Source organism: Eschscholzia californica, unplaced genomic scaffold, assembly GCF_041429995.1.
Source record: "Eschscholzia californica isolate CP2 unplaced genomic scaffold, dmEscCali1.0.p SCAF_5, whole genome shotgun sequence".
Lineage (NCBI taxonomy): Eukaryota > Viridiplantae > Streptophyta > Magnoliopsida > Ranunculales > Papaveraceae > Eschscholzia > Eschscholzia californica.
This window is the reverse complement of record NW_028238472.1, coordinates 42111914-42134338: the sequence shown is the minus strand read 5'-3', so window position 1 is coordinate 42134338 and position 22425 is coordinate 42111914. Positions and strand designations below refer to the sequence as shown.

Below are 22425 nucleotides of genomic sequence, written 5' to 3'. Positions count from 1 at the left end.
AATGTTATTTATTTATGTTTAGATTTTAGTCAAAACAAGTTATAGTTAGTTGTAGCCTAATTAGTTGATAGTATTGCTAGGACATATAGAAGTCATTGGTTTGAAAAACATATGATTTTCTTTTTTTTGCAATTTAGACTTATAACTGATTCCGATAGAGGTTAGTAAAGAAGCTCTGCAATTCGTCATTAATGACGGTATTCCTTTTTTTACTGTTCAACAGTGCCATCCCAAACAAAAGTTTTTGGCTTCGCCACTGTTCCTATACATATCTAGATATTCACTGAACAATCAACACATTAGTAATACATTTGTGTATTTATACGAGACAAAAATAAATATTAAAAAAATAGATTTTTTACCTATTTTATATTAGACCTTAAACTTAATATATTTTTTATTTTGACTAATGGCCATTGGCGACCCTTAACAAACGTATATAAATAAATAAAATATTAAAATGGTATTGATATTTAATTATAGTAATCTCTGCGAAAATTTGAAATTAATTAACTAGTTAATATTTAATTATAGTAATCTCTGGGAAAACTTGCATCACATCTAGCAGCTACATGCAATTATTTCAAGATACACCTTAATACATTTTTATAAAAGCCAAATAAAATTTAGTCCTACTATTTACGCCACAATTTGGCCTACACCCTTTTCTCCTTATTGCTTTTGATAAAACTTAATAATTTATATATCTTGCTTCTTTGATTGTAGTATTAATATGCTTTATGAACATAACAAATATATGAAGATTTGGCATCCCTCTACTTCTTTTCTTCTTCTTCTTCTTCATAGTCTTGATTATTATAAGCACTGAAGGCTTCAGAGAACCAATTATTCTTCCGCCAAGTTTTCCAACCCATTTCTGCACATATTTCATCGCTATGGTTTATACTAAATGTAGAAATGCAATGTCTTTTGTAGAATCTAGTGGTTCTCTTCGCCACTTCAATTTCTTCAGATGTTTGATCAAGCATCTTTTTTATCGGTGGAAGTTTAAATTTATCAGCAAGGGCACGTGATAGCCATTTACAGCGTAATTCAGAAGAATGCAAATTTGACACACTTTCAATATAACCAACAAATGCCATCCCTGGAATTAGAGGATGGATTGTACCCCTACAATATTGTTATAAAAATTTGGTTAGTTTTACAAAGGAAACTATATTTAGAACAATAAACTAAAATTGAACTTGGGTACCTAATTTCTACATAAATCAACACAAGGCCAATTCTTTCTAGAACTACATAAATAGGGCTTTTTGACCTTGACCTTGACCATAACAATGACCAACATGTTTGACTGTGTAGTTTTCAAAATTCAAACAAAGGCATATTCAACTTCTTTTCTTTTCTTTAGGCACATTCGACTTTCAGCTGAAAAATTTAATCGTCAAACAAGTTGAATTATGGTCAGTTACGGTCAAGGTTGGATAGAAAGACCTGTAGTTAATTACGCAAATATTAGGGACTTAATTCAAATATGTAGGAAAAATATTTGGAACAGACCTGTAAAGAGGCATAATCCCAGAAGTATCCTCAACTAAACTGCAAAATGGCTCGGGTAATAAAGATTTAAGTTTTTTCTTGCCATCAAAACCAGTAGCAAGAACTACAACATCAGCATCCAACTTTGTTTGATCTTCCAATTCAACCCCTCCTTTCCAGAAATTCCATTTTGAGGACTTCTTAAACAAAATCCTTCCTTCATCTGCCTCTTTGAAGAAATTCTCTGGCAAAATTGCCATTTGACAGGATGCATAGTCTTCCTCGAACGAATGCTCTGGTTTCAATCCGTGCTTGATCAATGGAAGCTTCCACGTTAAATAGGACTCAATAAATTTTGACATGCCTCGTCTCTGTTCCATATATATTCAAATAAAAAATACATTCAGTACCATATACGAACGTGTACCTATTCTATTGTTTTAAGCAAAATCAATGTAAATTATTTTAGCCGGACCATTTTTCCCTTTTTCGATTAAGTTGAGTAAATATAGGTGAAAAGATATGTAAATTGTTTACCATTGGAGATAAAAAGAAGCAAAGGAGAGCTTTCAACAAGCCTTCATTAGGTCTTTCATGGAGGAATTGAGAGAACCTTGTTGAATAAAACAAGAAAAAGGGTAGGCCCCAAATCGAGTATGAAGGGACAGTCCAATGCAAAGTCCTTATCACCATGGTGCATGGTTGCCCATTTGGACCTATAATTTAATCAAAATAACAAAAAATGAGTCAAGATCACCAACACAAGGCATTTAAGCTCAAAAATTAAGAATTAGTCAATCATATAAGAGCTTATAAATTTCCAATTTTCTTTTATGTACTTTGTTTTTATTGACCTTATAAACTAAAAAAATTATACTTAAATTTTTTCTTAAGTATTAATTCCTAGGTGAGTGACATTCAAAGTAGAAAATAATTTGTCAATTCATGTCATTTTGTTTGATTCCATTGGGTGTCACAATTGTGCTCCATTTAAGGATATTTTTTTTCTTGTGAAAATTATACTATGGATTTAGGAAATGTCATTGTTTTTACTACTTTTCTTTTTAATTCTTGACCAGACTCTAAGTAAGTTATTATTTTGATTCACTTCCATTTCAAACAAACAACATGTGAAGGACGAAAATATAAGAAGTTTTTCTATACATTTAACCAGTCAATTAAGGAAACGGAAAGCTTCCAAGTGCTAGTCAACATTTTCGTAGAGTCTGCATAGGACATGATCTTTTTCGAAAATTTTATCATTCTATATTAGGGTTTATTCTTCGTAACCCCCAACTTATGATTAACCTCACCACTTTAGGTAGTCTTGTTGTCCAATTGGACATTTTTTCTCTCAAGTAAACAAAATTAGGTACTAAAGTGTCAAAAAAAGTTGTATGCTATCCATTAATTAATGGAACCCTAATATTAATATTGATTTAAATCAAACACTTCAACTTCACTCTTAATTGAGTGATGATCTTAATATACCTTGGTTGGCTTCAGCACATTCTGTGGCTAAGTCGATAGCCGATTTCTTATAGCCCACCACAACAACTTTTTTTCCTTCAAGGAGTTGATGTGTTTCTTCCTTGTCGAGTTTACAATAATCAAGAGAATGCAAGACTTTGCCATTGAAGATCTCAGGTCCTTTATGATTTGGAAAAACAGGCATTCTTGGTATATCTCCATACTTCCCAATACATACCACCACATACTCAAATGCATACCACTGCTTTCCAAATGATAAACAAATTAATAGGGTTTAGTGAAAATTTAATGTATATTTATAAGACAGGAAACATTAGTGTTCGTAGTACGAATATTAGATGAAGAATGTGCATGAAGAACAAGGTTAAGGTCTAGTAGGAATATACGAAGAGTAAGATAGATAAAACATAGACAAACAAGCAGAGCTAGAACGACGCATGCTCATAAATGAGTGCCATTACCTGCATGAGTTGAAATTTATTTTCTTTCATGTATAAATGTATAAGAATCTTGTCATATCTATCTCAATATATGAAATTTTCATGCAAAAAAGAATTTAAAGTTTAAAAGACTAATTTAAAAAAATAAATACTATATAATAATAATAATGTTCTAAGTAGTTAAAGAGGAAAGAAACCTTTAAAATGCAGAAAAACTTAACAAGAAAAATTAATAAAGAAAGATGAAAACCTCGATGGTCTCGGATTGATTAGTTTTGACACCAACTTCCCAAACTGGTTTACCAGTCAAGAGACTTCCATTCTCTAAAGATTTCCCACCGACGAACCGAAACTCAACCGCTTTTGTGTTGAACTTGATGTACTTCAACACATCGTTATGGTTCGCGTAATTATACAAGTAATCAACAATCTCAGTATGAGTAGGGAACTCCGGATTATCTCTTTGAGGCCATGGATAATCTGAAAACTCATAATCGTATCGAGGCGTTTGAAGTTTGGTGGAATTATATGAACAATGTTTCCAAACACCACCAATGGAATTTGTAGCCTCAAAAACGACAGGGTTGTAACGCTTTAGCTCTTTAGCTGCAGCAATACCACTTATTCCAGCACCAATTATCCCAACTTTATGAACTTGTATAGTTTTTTTCACACTTTCCATGTTGAAGAGAACTAAACAATAATAAATAGGTAGAATTCAATCGATAAAAAAAAGTTGGATATAAGTTTATAAATTAAATATTATGTGTAATATATCAGATGATATAAGGTAGAATTCTTTGTACACGACTTCAACTACGGAGTTTAGTTGAAAAAGGATATAGCTAGGGATATAAAAAGATGTAGAGAAGGGAAAGGGTACAAGTTGATTTAAGAATGCAGAGGATTAGGTTTAGGAAGTTTGAGAGAGGATGAGTTTGAGAAAGAGCTAGGGAGGTTGGGGTATTTATAAGGTTTGATAAGGAAGGAGTTAGGGTTTGGGTTTGTATTTTATTAATGTGAAAGTTGCATGTAAAGTTAATGGATTCAAATATATTGGTCAAAGAAGAAATTTCCATCTCATGGGGAATAATGTAGTCTATAGTTTTAGGTAGTTACTCAATTTGATATCAGAATTGAGCTCCCTCTGGACACTCAGACCATCCAAAGAAGAAGAATAAATTAGGTTTTTTAGAGGACTAATTTAATATTTGTCCTTTCTATGATTGTGTTGGACCATATACACTCATTATAGGCAGCTTGATATAGTTATTTTCCTTCACCCTCAGTCAGAAATTATGACTAATTCTCATTCAATTCATAACTTACTATGGGCTTAAAAATTTTCAACGTTCAACTCTATCATGTGTAGTACTAAATATATGATAAGACGTATCATGTGGTCTGATCGAGGACATATCATAAGACATAAATTTTTTTATTCTTAAAATTTAAAATCTTGAAAACAAGACGATTAGTGAGGAGAGTCGAACATTTTACTTGTCAAAATGAAAAGTAGGTATTATGACTTATCAAGTCCCCTTAGGGCGTATGATGGAATGACCTTTTTTCTTAATTAGGGATAAATCTAAACACTTTGGATTAGATGATGTCCATTACCACTTGAAGTAGTGGTTGGACATAATCTCTGCACACCAGAAGTCTTAAGTCCGATTTCTATGTAAGTGGAAATCTATGATTTATTGAACTTCCATATAAATTAGCTAAATGTAAGAATGGATGGGCTCCCATGCCCCATATGATGACCGTAAGGGGCTTTATATGATTCGTAGGGTCAAAGTGTGTCTGTGATAATAGTTATTGAGTTTGTCTGATTCATGATGTATATATAATACATGTCATGTAATGATGTAACAATTCTTTAGGATAATAGACACTTCAAAATATGAGTTGAAATGAGGTTTAGCACTCTAGATGGCAGACCCAACACTTGCTTAGGTACAACGTTTGATGTATACAATGTAGAGGCACATTAGACCTTAACAAATTGAAAACCTGTTAATTTACCGGAGAGACGGACGTATTAAGAATTGTTTTTTCTTAATTATATTTACTTTCCAGCATTTTAATATTATATATAACCTCGAATTATGTAATTAATTAATTTTGAAGTTGTTGTCAAGTTTGAAAATTAAGAATCAAAATCCCTAAAATTAATTTTCTTAACAAAATGATTGTCCCAACTCCCATGCCTCCTGTACAAGCACATGATAGCTTTGTACTCACCAAGTGCACAAATCTTTAATTAAAAATTAGTTGAAGTTTTTGTGAAGATGAAGATTTAATTATATAATTATCCAAGTTGTCCGTTTCCCTAGTGAGTGAATCACAATGAAGGCGAATTCAGGAGAAATTTCATAAAATTAATCAACTTTGACTTGAAGTCTATATCACTAACTGATTAATCTTATTATTCCTCTAATTCTTTTTTATTTTCTTAATTTTTTAAAGGGATAAAAATAATATAATTGGACTCTTGGCGATTCAGTTCATACATATTTAAAATTTAAAATTTAACTCTGATCGGATGTCTGCTGACTTGGTTCATGTTATGATGAGTCACCAAACCTAAGCAAAAAACGGAAGTATAACACTGGGGAATAAGAAAGACTAGATAGATCTTCTGGACAGATATATTATGTGACTTGCCCTCACACTTCTGATAATTTTGATTCACTAAAGTGCAAATCACGACAATTCACGTAAGATTGTTATCCAGAATATGTCTCGTTTTCTTGTTCCATAGTTAATTGAGCTTAGACTTGGTGACTTCATCAAAACATAAACAAACTTAGCATACATCCAGTATGATCAGCCAAGAAACACATATATGAGGTTGGTTAGTGTGTCACATACATAATTGGTCCTACCATGTGAATGATCCAAAAATATATTACTAATTTAGAGCAACTTTTAGTTTTGATTAAATCTTATTTTCTACTACATAAGTGTGTTTACTAAATATATTCTGTTCTCACTTAATTCAAATAACCATTAAAATAGTCAGGAAACTATAATTCACTAACGGTTGGGCATACAGTTCATGATCCAAACCTTCCTCCAATTACTAGATTGGCCAAGCAATATTCGGAGCATAAGAGATGCGATGGATGATCTAAAGTTTAAATAAAATGTAATTTCATTTTTGATCTCTATAAACGAAGAATATTCGGAACAGAATAACTAGAAAGAAAGTTGAATCTTGACTTATTAGAAATACTTACTAAAAATAAAAAAAAATTGGCTTTTAAAATGAGAAATAAATGCCATTCCACTCAAGTCCCTTTCCATCTTTTGGAGGCCAAGGTAGTCTCCATATAGAGAGGCTTATCCTAACTTTTGTTAGGGACATTTAGAATTGGGAAAAGAATCTCATCCGGTAGTTAAAAAACTTTGCAATCCGACAAACCAAAGAAATCAACAAGAAGTTTGAGAACATCCAATTCACATTTACGACACGCACTCAGAATACACATGCGGACAAACTAGCGAAATGGTCAAGGAAGGCAAATAAAACTAAATTCTGGAAGTGTGTTTTAGTATATGACCCTCATTTATTTACCTATATTAGGACTACACCCCTAAAAGCATTTTCGTTTAGTCGTTAACCCCAAAAGCCCATTTTCCCATCAAATAGATGTTAATGTGAGGGACGTGCGAGTCACATGCTCAATCTCGGACCAAAATACCCCCGTCCTAATCCCACAGCTGGAAACATTTTTAGTATATGACTCCCATTTATTTAGCTATATTAGTACTACACCCCCGACCAAAATACCATTTGAGCTTCACAATCACCTATTTCTCAAGTATCTTCTTCCTCTCAGCCATCAACTTCACAACCTGCAGTACATAAGGAAGGTTGTCTAACCTACTTTGGGAGGAAACCAACGTGATGAAGGGTCTTGATCTAATCCCCCCTTTTTGTAGCTGTTGGAACATCATTCCCAGATTGCCCTTCACCCCCTTCAACGGCCATAACGCATCCTCTATAAACCCAAAGCCAACACATGTCATTCACCTTCACTTGGAAATCTTTGCATATCTTTAAAGCAAAAGCAAGTGTTAGTCGACCGATTCCTACCATGACATATAAAACCAACGTATAAAACCCATCATGTTTACAAACCCATCATGTTCTTGGATGACCTAAACACCTGACCAATAGGCCTAGTTGGTTTCCTCCCAAAGTAGGTTAGACAACCTTCCCTATATACTGTAGGTTGTGAAGTTGATGACTGAGAGGAAGAAAATACCTGAGCAATAGGTGGTTGTGAAGTTCCAAGTGGTATTTTGGTCGGGGGTGTAGTCCTAATATAGCTAAATAAATGGGGGTCATATACTAAAAATGTTTCTAACCGTGGGATTAGGACGGTGGTAGTTTGGTCCAAGATCGAGCATGTAACTCGCACCCCCCTCACATAACGACTATTTGGCGGAAAAATGGACTTTGGGGGTCAACGCCTAAACGAAAATATTTTTAGGGTGTAGTCCTAATATAGCTAAATAAATGGAGGTCATATACTAAAAAACCCCATTCTAGAAGTACATTCTCAATTATCTGTCTGATATGTATTGTAACTATACTCTTGTGAATTAAATGCGATGTATCTTTCAACATAAAAACAAAAAAAAAGCCAACGTGCTTAGGTGTTCTAGCAATTAAAAATAAATTTAGTTGTTGATAAATCTGAGGCGATTGCATTGGGCACAAAAAAGACCAATAATGGAAAATAAAAGCGAACCGTGTTCCACAATGGCAAAAAGAAAACCATTGAGGTAGAAATTATAGAAAAAGGTATAAAAAATTAAAAATGATCCGGAAGTCTTGCCTATAAATCTCTGTTGTTTTGTCTTCAACCATCTTCAACCCAAATAGGAGGATTCTCTCTCTCTCTAGATTCTAGTTCAGGCAAATAAACTACTGTTTCTTGTCATTAGTGTCCTAACATATGTTTGGTCAGGGGCGGAGCCAGGATTTCTTTTTAGGCAGGGCTGGCTCAACTAATGTTTTGTGCATGAAATTTGAAGGCATTATTACTTTGGAAAGACGATGACATTTTTTGTGCAATACAATTGCTTCTTATATTATTATTTTACGACAAAATTTTCTACTTTCTACCGTTAGGCATACCCAGAGTTTGAGAAGCGAAAAAAGTAAATTTTGAAGTTAAATTTTTGACAAAAACACAAAAATCAAGGACGTAAACTCGTTTGTCTTGACAAGTAGTTGAAATGAAATATGGTAGATAGTTAGACATACCACGATAATTTCTCTAAGAAGTAGGGGAGAGGCCTATGGTTGAGGTTGAAGTGCTAATAGAAAAAAATATCGAAAAAGAAAAACAAAAAAGGAAAAGAGGAAAGACAAAAATATTAGGAGGCGAAAAGAAAGTCTAGACACAATTAGAGCCAAAAAACAGTTGGTTAAGTGTTAGGGGTAAAATCAGGACTTCGTTATAAATTAGGGGCCAAAAGGTGATATTAAAACCTAGGTAAAATATATATATAAAAAAACCTAAGCTGAAAAGTGGATTCAAACCTCCCACCTTAAGTATGTGAGGCCAAAATTCGTCCAGTCGGGCTGCCTCCAATTGATGTTGGTAACTTGGAGGGGAAACTTAAGACCTAACCCAGGCTATAGCCTGGGTTAGTCTTCACATAGTTCCGCCCGTGTGTGTGGTTACTGTTTGATTTTGTTTGTCTTGAATAAAATGGTATTTGTCTTGAAAAAAATTGTTGATTGCTCATTTGTTTTTATCGTTTTCCCTTATCGTCATTTTCTCAGGTAACCTGTTTGTTGCATTAGCGAACATTTTGCGTCGAGCAAACAACAATTTGCATTTTTCATACTCATGTACACGAAAGTCGAACTGTCTTTTTTAAACCTCAGTCAGAATAAGTTATTTCATATGAGAGGATAATAATATAACTATAAATATCGACCAATTATTCATCGATGTCCACATATATCTGGATGCCCAGGAAAATCCAAAAATACATTTTTGAATTATTCGAAAAACTATGTTAAATTATATGATGATAACATAATATTATTATTATTAATAATAAAAAATATCAACAAATTGTCCATTAAGATCCACAAATGTTATTATTTCTACGAAAATCCAAAAATATCAGTACAAATATGTTATTTTATAGAGTTAATTCCTATTTGGCACCCTACTTTGTGACCAGCTTCCTTTATGGCCCCCTATTTTTTGTAAATTCAAATATGACCCCCTTTTTTTGATGTAAATGTCCTAACTACCCTTCCTTTAAATATTTTTTCAAAATAAAATTAAAATAAAACATTAATTCTACCTCATTTCCCTCTCCACCACACATCTCTCTTCACGTCGCCCCTCTCTCTCTCCACTCCACCTCTCTTCCCAACTCACCTCTCTCTCTCTCCAACTAACTATTACCTTCTCTGACGAAAGTCGCCGGCCGAAAACTTTTTTGGCCGGGGGCCTTCAAATTTTTTATTTCTCTCATCTCTCTAAACACTCCGGCGAAGGGGGTTTCCCTTCGCCGGAGTGTTTAGAGAGAAGATGAGAGAAAAAAAAATGTTTTTTTAAGGTCGCCGGACAGAAAAATTTCCAGCCGGCGACTTTCGTCGGAGAAGGTAATGGTGAGTTGGAGAGATGGGGGGAGTTGGAGAGAGAGAGAGTGGTGAGTTGGGAAGAGAGGTGAGGTGGAGAGGGAAATGAGGTGGAATTAATGTTTTAATTTTATTTTGAAAAAATATTTAAAGGAAGGGTTGTTAGGACGTTTACATCAAAAAAGGGGGGCCATATTTGAATTTACAGAAAATAAGGGCCCATATTTGAATTTATATAAAATAGAAGGTCATAAAGGAAGCTGGTCACAAAGTAGGGGGCCAAATAGGAATTAACTCTATTTTATATAATAATAATAATAATAATATTAATAATAATAATAATAATAACACTAATAATAATAATAATAATAATAACAATAATAATAATAATAATAATAATAATAATAATAATAATAATAATAATAATAATAATAATAATAATAATAATAATACTAATAATAATATCCACTGCACATATTGTCTACTGACTCATTACGATAATTTGTCTATTATCCAATATCTTGAAATGTTTACAGGATATTTGTCTACAGACATAACATCTTGAAATGTCTGTAACATATTTTCTCCATAGATGAATTGTGTTCAAATGTCTACCATACATTTTGTATATGAATACCAACAAATCTCTTTATCCAGTACCTAGTATATATCTCTAACTAACATCATTATCGAAGAACTCTCCGCATGAAACGAAAAACAATTTATTTAGAAGGATCCACGGAACTCACACACACACACACACACACACATAATATGTTGGAATCAAAGCCGATATTGACTCGATCTGACTTGTCAAACTTACAATTTGAATAATCCATTGCGTTTGTCTTGTCGAGATCTTAAATTTTGAGCCAATAATCACTCAAATCCGATTTCAGATGAATGAGAAATCCAGGTTTGAAGTTTTTTGGTTAAAGTAAGGACTAAAATGTAAGATGGAAAGTTAGGTTTAGGGTTATTTTTGAAATAACTTAACCCCAGATATGACGGCTCCGATCAGATCTGAAAACAATAATCCTAACGGCCCGTTGTTTTAGTCTCCGGGACACTTTCTGGCTCAAACTAGATCCTATGAATCACGTTTTACTCGCCCCTTGCTTCTCGATTTGACGGTCAGGATGCTTGTTATATCGGGATTCTTTCGGTATAGCTTTGTAGACCAACGATTGGCGTTTTTTCTGCCATTTTTTCTTGATCTAACGTCTAAATGTAGCCGATAGTTAAATCAGCAAAGTGTGACCTTTCTTCATAAAACGTTGCCTTTGTTCCAACCAACACGTCCCTACGGTGAGTACGCATGTCCCAAATACTAACACTTGTTTGATTCTTATAAATGAACCAAAAACAACTCCAAAATTCATTCTATCTTTACCTGTACCCTTAAATTTGTAGTCATCCAACTCAAAATCAATTGGCAATGAGTGGAGAGGACCTATACATTATATTTTTGGTTGCTAGTTACCCCTTCTCCTATGTGGGACTATTCTCACACGCCCCCTCAGGTGTGGCGTGGTTAGCCTAAAACATGTTCTTTTTTGTTTTAGGTGGCGTGGAGTACGTGTGGCTTTTAAGCCTACCACGTGTGGGCCTAGCTCTGATACCATGTTAAATTTGTAGTCATCCTACTCAAAATCAATTGACAATGAGTAGAGAGGACCTATACATTATATTCTTGGTTGCTAGTTACCCCTTGTCGTATGTGAGATTATTCTCATATGTATATTCAACACTAAGAGTTCTATATTCTTGTGTGTCAAGAATATTGATTCTAAGACGTTAGGAGCATTCTAGTGTCTCTAGAACAGCACCTCAGTCGGAATAGGGAAGGACTCCATTTTGTCTGAACTCATCTTTTGAGTTACTTAAGCTTTCCATGTGTGTCTATAATTCAAGATTTAAATCAAAATGGAAGCAATAACATGGAATCGAAATCATTCTAGTATGTCTAGAATATGGAATCGAGAGTATTCCATAATATCTAGAATCTAGAAACAAGAGTTTTCTAGTATATCTAGAATCTAATCATGGGCATTCAATTGGATCTAAAACTTGGAGTTTGGAGCATTCCATTGTGCCTAGATGACAACACCAAAGTCAGGAGTTATCTCAAAAACCAAATCCGGAGTTATCTAAAAAACCAAGTCAGGACGAGGAGTTAAACAAAAAAATTAAGTCAAGAAGGTCAAGTCAAGAAGTTCATATTGCTTACAAAGGTTCGTCCGCTTTTAGAACGGTGAAATACCATTGATCACAACCCTCAAAGAAAGTCGTTCTATCATAGGAGAAACGTCCAATTATTGGTACTGTTACATGGATGTAAAATGTCTCAAGAAAATATAATAGGGTTCGTGGGTATATGGCCCAAAATAATGTTCAAAAAGGGTTTAGGGTCCAATCTTCCCCAAAAATGGATTTTTAGTCCTTTTGCTCTTGGGACTAAAAACCCTTAATATATATTACATAATTCCTTCCATGTCCCAGTCGTTTTTCACGGGATTTTAATGTGTGGGGCCGCACAAAAATTTCAAATGGTTTAATGTACCTTGATTTTAGGATAAATTTAGGAAAAAACGGTTAGATTCTCACGAAAATTTCTCTCTCTTCTATAATCTGTTTAGAAACAAAATCTAAACTTTCCCAAATCAATTTTCTCTCTCTTCTTTACAGATTTAATATGGAGATTTATTAGCCAAAAATATGGAGATTTATTAGAAAAAAAAAAGATAGAAACAAATCATAATTTCTCTCTCCTCTAAACAGATTTGGAAATCAAATTATCTCTTTCCTATTATCTGAATCAATCTAGGATCAATTTAGCGTGATTTGAGGGTTAATATACAAAGGCCAGCGCTTTGGGGAAAACAAAATAGTTTCCGGGGTGTGAAGACTTGGTAAAAAATTGGTCAATTTTGTTTGACAATTTTATTTAGGGGGAAAGCAAAATAACTTCTCCACCTCAGCTCTCTCTCTCTCTCCACCTCACTTCTCTCTCTCTCTGCCACCTCATCGTCTTCACCGGTGAAGGTCGTCGCCGGCCGATTCCGGCCGGCGACCTTCAACCATAAATTTTTGTTTTTCCTTCTCCTCTCTCTCTTGATCTGATCTAGAGAGAGGAGACCTCCATTGGAGGTCCGAGCAGACCTTCAATGGGTCTGTTCCAGACCTCCATTTGGAGGTCCGAACAGACCTCCATTGGAGGTCCGAACAGACCCATTGAAGGTCCGAACAGACCTCCAATGGAGGTCTCCTCTCTCTAGATCAGATCTAGAGAGAGAGAAGGAAAAAAAAAAAATTCTTATGGTTGAACGGCGCCGGCCGGCCAATTTCTGGCCGGCGACCTTCACCGGTGAAGACGATGAGGTGGCGAATACATGAGGTGTTAGAAAATATTCCCCATAAAATATATATCCCCGGAAAATTTTCAAAACTTTACATATTCCCTTTAAAATTTCACACCCGGAAACTATTTAGCTTTCCCCAAAGCGCTGGCCATGTACAAAACATATATATCACTTTCTCTCACTTAACTTTCAGTTTTGGAAATAGTATATTTTTCTGGGAACATTAAAGCAGCATTTGTTTTCGTTTTTACTCATACATAAATACAAATCGAATACAAATTATGAAACAAATACGTAAATTATGTATTATTTATGACGAATAAACCATCATTAGTCAAGTATACAACGTAATTTATCAAATGTATTTGGGTCTTGTTCAGTAAATTACACATAATTTCTATTACATAACACATAATTTCTTTTACATTACACATCGTTTACATTCTGTTACCAAAAATTCGTTTACACTATATTGTCGAAGAGCATATGTAGTCTTGAGCAGGACAAACAACATTTACACTATATTGTCGAAGAGCATATCCAAATGATTTTGCACCACCAGGAAACAAATGACCAACTTCAGTGGCAAATTCCATAAGTAACAACAAAACTGCAAAAAGAAAACATATACATTTGTTAACAAAACAAACAATTTACTAGAAACGACATGTATAATGGAATAAATTATGCATACTGTTTGTTAAACTTCATAATGTGTTAGGAGACAAACATAACGTTAGTTCGAATCACAAGGTCACTGTTATGTGAAAAAATATGTATAATGTGCAATAAATTACATATAATTTTTGGAACATTTATTGTACTATAAACGGCAACTGTTTTGTGAAAAAAGTACGCGTAATGTTGAATAAATTATATTTAATTTATGCAGATTTATAAGATGTTTTTGATATTATTTATAAAGTATGTATAATTTGTAACAAAATACATATATTTTACATTCTGTTATAAAAACATCGTACAAAAGACGTCTGCGTTATGTATGTGTTATGTTCAGTAAACATCATGTAATGTCGTGTAAATTATATATCGTTTACATTCTGTTACAACCAAATCGTACTAGATCTACTCTGGATAAAAAATGATATGTAATTTATTGTAAACGATCCGTAATTTATGTTAAATTATATATCGTTTGCATTCAGTTATAACAAATCTTACGAGATCTTCTCTGCATCAAAAATTGTACGGAAACCTTGATGAAGATTTGAAGAAATGATCTAAAAATCTGTAACCTAAAACTACTAAAAAGTAACAAAATACATAGATACAAACACTTCTTAATCGCATTATCTTCAGTAAAGACGGATTTAACATTAACATAATAAAATCGGTTATGAATCTTAGAGAGAGAAAATCCTGAATAATGATGAAGATTTGATTAGATGATACAGAGAGAAATTCGATATTGAATTTGTAAGAATCAGTCATGAAGGATTGTCTCATCAAAATATATATCATTCAATAAATTTTTAGAGAGAGAAAGACAAGAATTTCATATTCATTTGAAACAGAATCATTTAAGAAGATGATTGTTAACCTGTTTAACAATATTAAGAAACTGTTTTTGAATATCTCTAATGAATATTAAACACAAATTTCTTTGCTTTAATGGAAGATTTTCAGTAGATTAAGGTGTAGAGAGATAATCAATTATCATAAAATAAAACAAAATCACAAAAACTAATAACTTGATTAATGTTTTACCTGATTAACAATGGTGATTTGATTTCAGCAAATCAAAAGAATATGAATCAAGGTGTCTGATTTAATAGAGGATTTACTTTCGAATCAGATGAAGAGAGAGAGAGAGAGAGAGAGTGCAGAGACAATAAGGTTTCGGTTAGAAAACTTACTGATTATGAGAAGATCACGGTTTCTTAATATAAAAACGTGATTGGAGAGAGAAACAGGGAGATAAAAATGGAAAATATATTTGGTGATTTTGATCTTATAACTATTTTTATATTTAAGAAAGGTTAGTATAGGTATTAATATTTAATAGTTATTCTCGGGATTTGTGTTTTCTCTCTAGATTGAACCAAATGGACCAGATATCTATTTGTAATATTATTTTGGTTTTTATACCCTTTATGGGATTAGAGAGGACTAAAAGTCCTATTAGGACCTATTTTTTGGGCCATACACCCAAAAATTCAATATAATATATTATCGCTTTGCCTTAATTTTACGTCTATCTCTCCGAATGAATACTGGTAGGCAGCAACATTGTATATCACCCTAATAATTAGAGAAAAAACCATTTTGGTCAGAGTACTACAAAAAACTCTGCTTGAGAAAATAGATTAGGTGACAACTCAAAATATAACTAGAAGCTTCTATTTTGATTGAGAACAAAAACTTGATTTTCATGATTCAATCAGAGAACGTCAAGCCTCTAACCGAACCAAGAAAAAGACAACATATATGTACTTATGTAGAGCATTGACTATAAATAAATTAAATATATATATATATATATATAATGAAATTGGAGCAAACAAACAACACAAACATATTGTTGGTAGCTCTGGCATAGAATGTGTGGATGGAAAAAAATAAACGGTTTGTAATGAGTCTGCAAATGGAAATCAAAGTGTTTCCCAACTGGTTATATCAAAAATTCCTTATGATCCTATCATTCCTTGAGATGCCCTAGCTACTTTGCAAATGGAAATCAAAGTGTTTTTCACAAGATGTAACTTTATACTTTATTGACTCTTTAACCCTTTAAGAGATGTAATTATTGTCCTTGTGGATGTATATCAATACATAATTTGCCGTTTCAAAAAAAAAAACAAGCTGCTTCTAGTCATGCATGTAGAACGTTTTGAATGCATTTCAAAGTTTTAGTCTCCCATGCATGAATCTGCCTCTCTCTCTCTCTTTCTCTCTCTCAACCCCTTCAAAGTTTTAGAGGAAGCACCCAGGAAGGAGAGGCTTTCTAGACATCTCTCACTTCTCTACATTCTTTTTCAACAACTAGAATGTATAAACAAAATCTAAGTGATCACATTGTCACAAAGAAGAACATTAAGGAAGCAACCAAGAAGAGTAGAGATTGTAGAACTAAGGAAGCTTCAAAGAAACGAGCGAAAGTTGATTAATCATCATCTTAACTAATAGTTTCTTGAGAATCAAAATACTCCGCCGAGAATAATACACTTGGATCAATAGAGTTATTACAAAAATAGTTCAAGGGAAAGTTTTTAAAACTCTTTATAAATTTTTTGTTTTGGTGAAAAATGATTACTCAGTTTTTTCTAGTCTTCAGCTCCTTAAATATTTTTGTAATTAATTTTCGAAAAGTGATCGCTCGAATTATATTCAAACTTAAACTCCTTGTAAACTAAAAGTCCCTTACATGCTAACTTAATTTTGTATCTAGTACGAGTAGTCTCGCATGACCAACACACATTGTTACCACCACCGGGCATATTTATGTTAACGGTTAGGTCTTTTCCACTCATCATGCCATCACCTGTTAGTGGCTAACTGGATTTCTACAAACTTAACCTAGACAGTGGTGGATCTAGACATACACTAATGTGATAGGAATAAACTAAGGTCCTCACTTATTTTTAGTTAAGTTGTGTTCTTTTTTTCTTCCTTCATGGAACCAATATATGGGCCAACTAGCTTATGGGTAATCAACCCAAGAATTAATGAAGTTTTTTTTTTGTTGAAAGAAGAATTAATGAAGTTGAACCCTTCAATTCAAGGTCAAGGGAACCAAAAGTAGCTCTCAAGTTAATAAATGGTCATTGTGTCTACTTCTAGAATGCCATTTCCCAACAAAATTCTAGTCCTAGAGTAGTAGCTGCCAGATGTAAGTAATGGCAGTGAGAAATCAAATCTTAATCTTCTGGTCTGCAAAATTTGGTCCAAGGCCCATCTATATTTTTCTTTCCTTAAAATGACAATTAATACAACTTTTTAAATACTCTTAAAACCAAATCTAATCAAACCCCGACAGACTTCAGACCCATCAGTCTTCTTAACACCTCCTACCAGATTATTACCAAAATTCTTGCTAATCGGCTGAAAAAGTATTTGCCTGACCTTTTCTCCCCATTCTCAAGCCACATATGTTCCAGGCAGACAAATTACAGACAATATCATCATTAGCCAGGAACTGGTCCACTCCTTCAAAAGGTTTCGGGGATCCAAATTATTTTGGTCTCAAACTTGACATGTCCAAAGCCTTCGATCGCAATGAGTGGGACTTCTTGGAAAGCATTATGGCTAAGATGGGTTTCTCTAACCACTTGATTCAACTCATTTACTCGTGTCTGACGTCATCTTCGATGGTTGTTCTTATCAATGGTCGTCTGGGACCTACTTTTGAGGTTAGCAGAGGAATTCGTCAATGTAACCCCCCTATCACCTTTCCTGTTCACTATTGCCATAGAAAGACTTAGTCGCCTTCTAGATAACAATGCAGACCGAATCATTTCGTTGGTTTCCCTGTCCCTAATTCCAGCTTAATTATCAAGAACCTGCTAATCATCTTCGGTTAGAACAAGCTGGAAAACATTTATAAACCTTAAACAGATCCTCAAAAGATTTAGCGAGGCTTCTGGCCAAATGATCAACTATGCGAAATCCACCATCTTCTTCTCCAAGAATTCTCAATCTAAATTCGAAAGAATGATCATTCGTAATCTCAAAGTTCGTCAATCCTCTACTCTTGACAAATACCTTGGCACAAACCTCTTCATTGGTGGAAACAAGAGGCAAGCGTTCTCTTCTATTCTTAATCAAATCCAGAATAAGTTGTCCAAGTGGCAAACCAATCTTCTTTCCCAAGCTGGTCGCTCTTTTTTTATCTCCACAATAACAGCGACCGTTCCCCGATACCAAATACAGTGCTTTGCCCTTCCAAAAAGTATAAGTAACCGCATTGAGATCTTCAACGGTCTTTCTGGTGGGGAAAATTCAAAACCATCCATCGATCTGCCTCCCACGCAAATTAGGAGGTCTCGACTTCTGCCTTCCTACTCTAGACAACCAAGCCTTTCTCAGCAAGCTGGTCCGGTGCATGCTCAAAAAACCCTCAAGCTATTTGGGCTAAACTTCTCAAAGCCAAATATTTTCCTAATACCTTGAAACCTTCTCCCCCTAAACCTAATCACTTATGGATTTGGAAGTCTATCCAGAAACAGTACAATCAGGTCAATAGCCTTATCTTTTGGGACATCAATTATGGCACTAATATTGATATCTGACACGATTACTAGATCCCAGATCAACCCCCTCTAATTCTTAACCCTATGAACATTAATTTAACTCGGGTGGCCCAACTCATGAATAACAACGAGTGGGATATGAATTTAATAAACTATTGTTTTACTTACGAGATTAGAAATGCGATTTTAAGCATTAATCTGTAGAAAAACGGAGAAGATACAGTCAGATGGTCTTTAACAAAATCAGGTAACTATATTATCAACTCTATTTACCATAACCTCAAGACTACAAGGTACGCTACTCATAACGATACGATTGATTGATTTTTATTTAGAATATTAATACGACGCCTAGGATCACACTATTTATATGGAAATGTTGTACGAACAGTCTACCGGTCAGAGACAAAATTGGGAAATACATTTGAAATAACTATAAATGCCCCAACTGTAAAAATAACGAAACTATTGATCATGCTCTATTACACTGTGATCATGCTATATCTATATGGTTCTATTTGAACATACTGACGGACTACACTAACAGTGTTAGAGATTTGATACTTCAACGGAACGATCTAGATGATGATTTGGTTAATCTTTATGCTAAAATTTGGTGTTTTATATGGAAGGCTAGATGTGAGAAATGCTTCTCTACGTAGACAGAAACCCCAACACAGGTAATAAACAAAAGAGTTAATTCCTATATGGCCCCCTACTTTGTGACCAGCTTCCTTTATGGCCCCCTTTTTTTCGTAAATTCAAATATGGCCCCCTATTTTCATGGAAATGTCCTAACTACCCTTCCTTTAAATCTTTTTTCAAACTAAAATCAAAAAAACAAACATAATTCCACCTCACTTCCCTCTCCACCACTTATCTCTCTCCACCTCACCTCTCTTTCCAAATCATCTTTCTCTCTCTCCAACTCACCTTTTTCTCTCTCCACCTCACCTCTCAACCTAAAAAAATAATTTTTTTTTTTTAACTCTCATCTCCCTCTCTCTCTAAAAACTCCGGCGAAGGGGGTTCCCTTCGCCGGAGTACGGGTCTGTTGAAGAACAGACCAGATCGGTCTGTTCTTCAACAGACCGGAACTGGTCTCATTAGGGTTTCAATTCCCTCCCCATTTCTTCACACACTCTTCGAGTTCAATAACATAAGGAAACACCAATCAAATTCTCTCACAACTTGTCTAGGGTTTCACCTGATCTTCTGATGTACTAATTGTTAAGTTCTCTCTCTCTTTTTAACTTATCATGCTTTGATCTTGCTGGTAAAGCTTCAAAATTTGCTAGAATGGATGCGAAATCTCTTGCTAAATCCAAGAGAGCCCACTCTCAACAACATCAAAATAAAAAACCTCATCCAAATCAAAAGGCAAAAGCTTCTGTAATCACTAGTCCGACTGACGAAACTCAAAAGAAGCCATCTGGGAAACCAAATTCCCGCCAGATTCGTGGATCTTCAAGTAAGCTTCCATCCAATTGGGATCGGTATGAAGACGAGTTTGAATCGGGATCAGAAGACCCCTCAGTCGGTAACCCTAGCCAGCCTACTGATATTGTGATGCCAAAAAGTAAAGGAGCTGATTTTGCTTACTTGATTTCTGAAGCTCAATCTCAATCTAGCTCCACTTTGGATAACTTCAGTTCCTTTCATGATTCTCTACCTGGTAATCTCTTTTCTTCTATTAATTAATTTGTTCTACTCAAGTTACTCAATTTCAATTCTGTATAACATTTGGTCCATTTGGAAAGTGAAGTATTTTGGGTTGCGGAAATGATGACCAATTCATGGAACTTTGTTTGAATGATGGGAACGTTGTGTAATAATGGAATTTGGAAGCACTACGGAAAGTTCTTCAACAGACCCGTACTCCGGCGAAGGGAACCCCCTTCGCCGGAGTTTTTAGAGAGAGAGGGAGATGAGAGTTAAAAAAAAAAAAATTTTTTTTTTTTTTTTTAGGTTGAAGGTCGCCGGCCGGAAAATTTTCCGGCCGGCGACCTTCATCGGAGAAGATAGAGTGAGGTGGAGAGAGAGAGAGGTGAGTTGGAGATAGAGAAAGATGATTTGGGAAGAGAGGTGAGGTGGAGAGAGATAAGTGGTGGAGAGGGAAGTGAGGTGGAATTATGTTTGTTTTTTTGATTTTATTTTGAAAAAAGATTTAAAGGAAGGGTAGTTAGGACATTTCCATGAAAATAGGGGGCCATATTTGAATTTACGAAAAAAAGGGGGCCATAAAGGAAGCTGGTCACAAAGTAGGGGGCCATATAGGAATTAACTCTAAACAAAATCAAGCGACGTCAACCAAACCACTAAAAGCAAGCACCAGGGCCCACAACAAACATTATCATTTCTGGTACACCCCATCCGCACCATATATCTCAAAATCAATGTATATGCCTCATTCAAAAGTCTAACCGAATTAGCAGGCATTGGTTGCATCATGAATGATGATCAAGCAAATTTCATAACAGCCATGATAAACACAACCAGAGGGCAGAAAGCAGAAAAATGCGAATGTATAGCAATCTGGTGGGCAATTCAATGGGCAATCGAGCTACAAATCACCCATTTGCATATTAAAAGAGACAACCTCAATGTCATCAACCATATTCACGATTCTAGTAGATCAATCCAATGGCAATCAAGCAAGCATATACAAGAAATCTTTAATCTCAAGGAAAAATTTAGCAACATCATTTTCTCCTACATCCCAAGAAGAAACAACAACCAGACACCATCAGAAGCGCATATGGAACTCCCCTCCAGATTTTCTTACTAGTTCCAATTTGTTGTAATTTAGTTGTTGCTTTTTTTTTCTCTAAAAAAAAACAAGTGCAAAGGCAAACTAATGCAACCATTGCAAACTCAGTAAACCACTGTGAACCTAAACCCACTACAAACTCCGTCATAACATAATTTTTTTTTTGAAAGAGTGCATGAAAAGTCCAAAATCTAGTTCTGTGAGGGTGGGAAATCGCGGGTCAAGAAGTCAGCTGGAACGGGCCGTTGACCGGATGTCGAACCTCCACCTGTTAATATTTTTGTGAGCACCGACGACGTCTTTGGGCCTAACCTGTGACAATAGACACAAGAACAGACGTGACCGTGAGATCTTAGGGGACACCGAGATGGTGCCGGCCTAAGGGGGCTCCGACGGTCAAGTCAGTAAGCTTGCAAGAGAAATAATATATTCGTGGATATTAACCTTAGGATGTTACCGTTAGTTGGATGATGGTCGGAGTTTAGGCACGGCTCGTAGAGTGGCCGGAGCTCGCTCTCTACGGGCAGACTGACTTGTTTGGAGAGAGATTATCAAGCCTGCCTCGTGTATGAGACAACCCTGGAGAGTTTTGCTTGTTCAGGGGTATGTATCGTAAACAAGTGGGAAGTTTTAAGGACCCGACCTTGTAAATATTCACGTGGATGAGATATGGAAAGCCTGCCCTCTAGGAGAGATAAAGTAGCTTTGCCTACGTTGATCGTCAGGAGAGATAATGGTAGGTCACCCTTCCTTGGTTGTCAGGTCGCCCAATAGAGCAAAACTAATAAAGTGATCACTCAGTACGCTTGTTGATGATTGGATGGTTGCTCTGTATGAGAGAGACAGTAGTGGGGGTGTGTTCGGCGATAACCAGATGTTCGAGTGTTTTAGTCGGGAATTCGATGATAGTATTGAGTCTGTACTCGATGTGTTTACCCGGAATCAGATGATCTGTATCATCTTCTTCTTGGTCCTTTTATAGAGTCTTCGATCGACTTCTAGTCATCTTTAATGGTGGTAACGCATG

General features: G+C 34.9%; 1 protein-coding gene across 1 annotated transcript; it reads right to left on the bottom strand.

The window, feature by feature from the left end:
• Positions 1 to 548: 548 nt before the first annotated feature.
• Positions 549 to 4352, bottom strand: LOC147539329 (putative flavin-containing monooxygenase 1). Its single transcript, XM_086642352.1, has 5 exons — positions 3682 to 4352; positions 2992 to 3232; positions 2038 to 2216; positions 1522 to 1871; positions 549 to 1131 (listed from the first exon to the last, which is right to left on the bottom strand). The coding sequence occupies exons 1-5, from the start codon at positions 4111 to 4113 to the stop codon at positions 777 to 779; spliced, it is 1557 nt and encodes a 518-aa protein (XP_086498478.1). The 5' UTR covers positions 4114 to 4352; the 3' UTR covers positions 549 to 776.
• Between the last annotated feature and the right edge of the window lie 18073 nt (positions 4353 to 22425).

What these genes read in the sequence shown, in the direction of transcription:
- LOC147539329 (XM_086642352.1), bottom strand. Translation starts at nt 4,113, where the DNA reads ATGGAAAGTGTGAAAAAAACTATACAAGTTCATAAAGTTGGGATAATT. An exon ending in ATGTGCTGAAGCCAACCAAG is followed by an intron (nt 2,217 to 2,991) that starts GTATATTAAGAT and finishes ATTAAATTATAG; the next exon opens with GTCCAAATGGGCAACCATGC. An exon ending in GGGATTATGCCTCTTTACAG is followed by an intron (nt 1,132 to 1,521) that starts GTCTGTTCCAAA and finishes ACAATATTGTAG; the next exon opens with GGGTACAATCCATCCTCTAA.